Raw genomic sequence first — 6,113 nt, 5'->3', positions numbered from 1 at the left:
GGGGGAGATATTCCACAGTGGTAACTGTGGAATTTGGACAAGAAAACATGGGGGCCCCCAGTTGCATGGGATGAGTTAAATAGTCTGCTGGTACTTTGACACCTACATTTTTTGTCTTTCTAAAGAAGGCACCACATCTGAAAAAACACAGCTCTTCCCTCCAATACCAAGTAGCGTGCTAAGAGACAGCTAGCACTGTTTTCATATGTAGGCAACCGAATGTTAATATGTTTTATTCTCAATTTAAGGGTTCAGCACTCCTGCCATACCCCAGAGTTTCACCAGTTCCTTCTTAACTTCACACCGACCATCCTGACCCGCTGGCTTCTGTCTGAGCCTACTAATGCTGCCAGGTGGGCTGCTGAATGATGATGATGTGCAAGGTGCACTCCCACTTCCAGCTGCCCTGTATAGAAGCCAGTCCCTATCAAAACTTAAGAGACCCATGTCATACTGCTATGGTACATGGGGACTTCATTTATTTGCCAATTCACGTTGTAAACTTTCTATAAAGAGTAAGTTAAGGAACAGTGAAGGTACAGGACTGGAAAGTTTAATCTATGCAATGCTCATACGGTTCTTCTATTGTTAACAGAAAGCGTAGTCTTGTGCAGAGTTAGGGCTCAACTTCCAAGCAGCTGTATCTCCAGCTACAAAGTTACACCACTGTCAAAATGAAGTCAATTGAAGGAGGTAAGGACTTCTCCCCTCTACCTTGCTTTTATTTATTTTTTTTCATAAAGCAGCAGGCACGCCAGGTCTGCACCTCCATTCTCTCCGATGCAGTCAGGGTAACAGCAGGGGAGGCTCTCTCTAAGCTACTGGGCAATGACTACGCAAATCTGGAAGCCTAGCCCAAACTTCTACTTTCTGCTGCGCGTGCTGAATAAAATCCAAATGCTTGCCGAGGAACAGCTTGGGTTCCCCACCTATAGGATAACAGTATTAACCTCACAGACAGAGAAGCTGCTTACTTTTTGTATTTGTGTAGCATTGAACACATGGACAACACCTTGGAAAACAGCACTCAAGGGCTTTACTGCGATAAGCACCAAAATGGCCAAGTCCTGACAAAGTCTATGCACTGTGACTCCATAAACACAAGTACCACATAATACGAAATAGCCGAATACCCTAGTACCAGAGCTTAAAAATGGTACGCAGAGCAGACACAATTGCAACAGACTACAGGCACTCCCCAGATTAACCAGTGATCCTCCATTCTGGAAGCATATAATTACATTTCATTACGATCCCAGTCAAAGCACAGAGCCCTTCATATGTAGCAACTGACAGACCATCTAAACTTAATGCCTTTAAGTAAACCTGTTCCAAGCAGTGCCTAGACAGACCCCAATGACCTACCTCTTCATGCACAAAGCAAAGCAACAACAGTTGAAGGCAACTGGAAGTTCCCCTTAACTAAATCTTTCGTCTCAGAGCGAAGCTGTTGTTGGACTTTTTAAGAGGAATATCTAGGATGACTGCTCAGTCATCAATAGAAAGTCTCAGAAGCTGGTTCTTCACACTCCTATACCCAAGTCCAGCATCAGACTAGTCCTAAGCAACTGGCATAAAATCCTGAAGTTTAGTTTTACCCATTTGCTCTACCTACAGCAGGATTTTGTTCCAGCACATTCTCAGCTGACAACATTATGCAAGACTTTTTCCTCCCCCTGTGTTTTTCCTGCACATCTGGACATAATTGTTTGTTAAACTCTTAATGTAAAGAGCAAGCTAGAAATAGTTCTCAACACTTATGGGTGTCTAACAAAAGCACCTCTGGATACATATACACAGGTTTTTGTTGCTTATAAAATTCAGAAATAGGATAATTAGAATTGTTCAGGTGGTATACTTTTACATATGCTAATGAAATCGGAATCAAAATTAATGTTAAATCAAGACATTACCTAAAAACTTAGCAATACAAGAGCATAAAAACCACATGCTACAATCACAGGTTGGCATGTGTGTATGCTCGTGCCATGCCCATGTGACTACACCCAACATATACACTGCTTAGGGAATTGTCCCAAAATACTAAGACAGGCTGATTTATGGAAAAGCACTGAACCGTGTTGCAAGCACCTTTGGTCCACACCCTTGGAGAGCCCCTCTCAGGCTCAGCGTTCTAAAACTTACTGTTTCCCTCTGAGCCTCCGGACGCCATTTCTCTGGAAAAAATTAGATGCATTTAAAAGGGCAAGAACTTTGTCTCCATTTACCTTGATCCTCTGCGACTGCTCCTGCACTCTACTTCTGAACAGGGAGAGCACCTGACTCTGGCTCCCTCACCCTTTTCCTAGGTCCTGTATCTACTGCTCTGTTCTTGCACATGCAGGTGGATTTCAAAGCCACCGTGTATTTCACCTCCTTTACTAGCGAGTCTCGAACTGCTGAAACACATGATGCACTGAGTGCAAACTTTCTGAAGTACTGCATTTCATACATTACTCACTCTCTATAGTTCCAATTGATTCTCACACCCTTCACAGAACACAGTAGAGAGATTTCTGCATTGTGCTTTTTAGCCCAAAGTAAAATAAAGTGAGTGGAACATTTTATCTTGCCTTCTGCCAGAAGTTCAAGTTAAGCAACTGACAAGCTTGCTGTGGTGTCAAAGGAAAAGAAAAATAATAGCTGAAGCAAATGGAAAACTACCTTCTTATCAGTGTTTTATTTATTTAGGTGGCACTGGGTGTAGTACTCTTCCAACACAAACACAAAACAAACAAACAAAAAAAGTCTCAAACTTAATGGGAGCTAGATGTAAAAAAAGAAATAAATAAATTCTCTAGGCTATAAACAAATATCATCCATCAGCTAAAAGATGCCTCATTAGTTGCAGTTCATAATGAGGCTGAAGAGGCAGTAAAACAATACTATGACATGCTCAGTTGCAACTGGGGACTCTACTGGTTTTGCCAACTGGCAATATATGGATGTCTTCTCAGCACCTCAAATTTGTGTGGTAATACCATACGTTAAAGGCCAAAATAGGTACATGACAATCTAGTGAGGAATAAATGAAAAATCACGTGCACTTCCTATCCCCCAAAACCCAAGAGGAAGCATGAAAATCGAGGAGCCCCAAGAGGGGGGAAAAAAAAATGTTACTTGGTAAGATATCCCAGTTTATTCATTTAACTGTACCAATGACCATACCAGCTATTAAATGGAAGGAAAAAAATAGTACTGCTCACCTCTTGCACAAACGAAACAAAAGCCTACATTTACAGCTGATGAAGAGTGATTCCTTTTGGAATGGTTACTACAGATGAGAATGTGGGATGACACAAACAAGCTTCCTGCAGCAATACAGCCATCTCCTGAGTGATAGGCAATGGGACATCTCAAACATCTCACCATACGACCTGTTTAATATAAATGCAAAAAAATGCACCATGTCACAGTGGAATTAGGATATGACAGCATACACCACGGAGGGATGCAACTTTGGTGTTATTCTCCCTTCAGAAAACTGCTGTTGACTTTGATGTGGGGGGTATTCAGCTTAAATGAAGAGAAACCCCACTTGGTTCTAGCCATTCTAACAGTGGTGGTTTTGACTGCTGCTGCATAGCCCATTGCCGTCTACCTGCTTAAAATGTACTTCAGCCATGTGCGTACACTTGACCAGTTGTTGAAACTGAATGCCAGAGGCTTTGCAGCCAAATGAGTCCAAATACCGCAGAAACTATTTTGATGCGTTCAGCAGCTGCTGTTAACATAGCCCCATCAAAACCAAACTGTTTCTCAAATAACCCAATGTACCAACGGCCAAACTAAACACGAACACCTTAGTAACACACGTCCTCACCCTGCCTACTGTATCATTATTTTCTGCTCCTCATTTCATCGTCATAAGTTGCAGTTTCTCGATACTGCCTGAACCTAACTGCGTTCTCACCTTTACTTGCTTTGTGGAGGTCCTTATCCATGGAGCAGGCAGTACAGCAATGCTGTGGGCAACGAAATCCTCGTGACTCAAAGACAGCAGTGGCAAACTTACGAACGCAGGCCTCATGATAAAATTTACCACAGGTGCTGACAGAACACCGCTTCACATCTTTGCCAGGAATCTTGCAGGAAAAGCATGTATGTTCACCTTTTAGGAAAAGAAAGGAAACAGTCGTAAAAAATTAACATTCGTTATTTTCTGCAAGGCAAGTTTGCAACTTGAGCAGACAATCAAGTCCCCTGAAGTTAATGTAATGAATATACTCCTCGCTACATAACTAATCATGCATTACTATGGTATATATTAATCATCTGATCGGTATTACCCCAAGTCAAGCTTGGAGCTCTCTTGTGCTAAGTGCTACACAAAGGCAAAACACGAGAGAGCCTCTGCCCTGAACCGTTAGCCACTTTGTCTTAGGGGAAATCAAGGAGAGATTAGGAGGATGTCCTTGAACGTTATTTACTGAGGAATGGTTACCAAAGCTTCCTCCAACCACTGTAATCAATAATCCTCACTCAGGCACAGCAATGCATTTACCATTTTTACACTCTGTGCAGACGAACTTCCCGTCAGGTATTGATGTCAGCCCCAGGCACTCCATGTGAAAGACACTGCAGCATTCTCCTTCGCAGGACACCAAAGACTCACCAGAGCTCTCACAGATCTTAAAACAGACAGACAGGAAGCGAAAAGATAAAGCAGCTGAAATGATTTAATATAGGCAAGTCACAGAGCTGAAAGCAAAGGCAATACACACTGGCTGAAGCCTCATCCTGCCATGACACTCCTGACTTCAGAACAATACTGGATTGTTGGCCAAAACCCCTCAACAGATCTGCTGATATTGAGTGGAGGATTCTTTCAGCAGTGGCTGAATCTGTTCCCTCTAACAAAAGTACAGGCAGTCCTCAACTTGCAACGTTTAGAGTTACAACATTTCACACTTACGTTTATAAATTGACACCGTTTCAACTTTATGACATCAGTTTCAGCTTTACAACGCTTGATCTGATGTGACGCCACGCCAGCGAACAAGTTCGCTGCGTCGCTCATCTCCCTGGAGAACATCCATCCAAATTTCCTTGGACGCTGCCATTAAGAAAGCAGATGAGACTCCAGAAATACCTGCAGCCACGACTCCAGCCAAGAACCCTTCAAAAAGTCCAACTTTCAAAAAGTCCAGCAAAGTCACCTCAAAGAAGTCCTTTCCAATCAATAATTGCTATTTACAATATAAATACATTAATGTAGCTATATTACTCACCTATAATTGACAGAGTACAAAATTCTGGGGTATTTTTGGTGAAAATAAGGTATCGGGTCTTGGTTCAGGAACCAAGCCCCCATTTATAACATTGTTTCTTATAAGAGAATTGGTTCCGAGTTACAATGTTTCGACTTAAGACCCAACTGCCTCACAAGTCTGTGGACTGCCTGTACTCTCATTCTTAATAAATTAAGTTAGCATCCACCCTTTGGTAGTCTTTTGGATTCGGATGTAAACCTCAACTCTTAACACATGCCTGCATCTCCTATTGGCCTGAATGCTTTAAAATACAGTCTCACTTGGTTTTACTCTGAAAGACTTTAGCATCTTCACAGAGAAGATAACACAGCATCTTGTTTATTTAGTGCCACTAGCCAGTAGAGACTAGACTGCGTTTTCCATGAACTGAGGCATGTTAACGTACACAAACCATTCCCAGACTTTCTATCTTTTTCAGGATATCCAGTGTCAAATTAACAGACTTGCTCAAAACACAGCTGCGTAATTTTGAAAAGGTTTCTACTCTGGTAGAAGACCTATCATTTGAGGATGCATCTGTTTACTAGGATGCCACCTACCTGACAAACCGTATCCTTCTTATTTGTTCCGGTGCCTCTTCTTGATAAGCTAGAATCTACTGACTGCACATCAGAAGCATCAGCATCTGCAGCAGCTGATGGGCTGTCTGAGTTTTTTCCAAAGCTACCCTACAAAGGAAACACCCAAAACCATTCTAAAGCAATCCACTTCCGACAGATTAAAGGCAACAGTAAGTCAGAATCGATTAAAAGGTGTAACGTATATATGAAGGTTTTGAACATTATAAGAAAGCCTATGGACCTCCCTGTAGTGACTCAATAGTCTGCGTCCCAATCAACA

At 42.1% G+C, this 6,113-nt stretch overlaps 1 protein-coding gene across 5 annotated transcripts in view; it reads right to left on the bottom strand.

Moving 5' to 3' along the window:
• The window catches only part of NSD3 (nuclear receptor binding SET domain protein 3), a 66,181-nt gene that overhangs the window by 22,109 nt on the left and 37,959 nt on the right, over positions 1–6,113 (bottom strand). For all 5 annotated transcript variants that reach the window (XR_002096761.1, XM_019514450.1, XM_019514453.1 and 2 more), the window contains exons 11-14: positions 5,813–5,941; positions 4,505–4,631; positions 3,914–4,111; positions 3,207–3,377 (exon numbers count right to left, since the gene is read on the bottom strand). Coding sequence is in view for 4 of the 5 variants with exons in the window: in XM_019514450.1 (XP_019369995.1) it covers positions 3,207–3,377; positions 3,914–4,111; positions 4,505–4,631; positions 5,813–5,941 (625 nt within the window). In the remaining variant the exon portion in view is untranslated. The remainder of the gene's footprint in view (positions 1–3,206; positions 3,378–3,913; positions 4,112–4,504; positions 4,632–5,812; positions 5,942–6,113) is intronic.

The sequence above is a fragment of the Gavialis gangeticus genome, unplaced genomic scaffold (genome assembly GCF_001723915.1).
Source record: "Gavialis gangeticus isolate Ggan-Ray unplaced genomic scaffold, GavGan_comp1, whole genome shotgun sequence".
NCBI lineage: Eukaryota > Metazoa > Chordata > Crocodylia > Gavialidae > Gavialis > Gavialis gangeticus.
The sequence above is the reverse complement of the archived record's forward strand: the minus strand, read 5'-3'. Positions and strand labels throughout refer to the sequence as shown.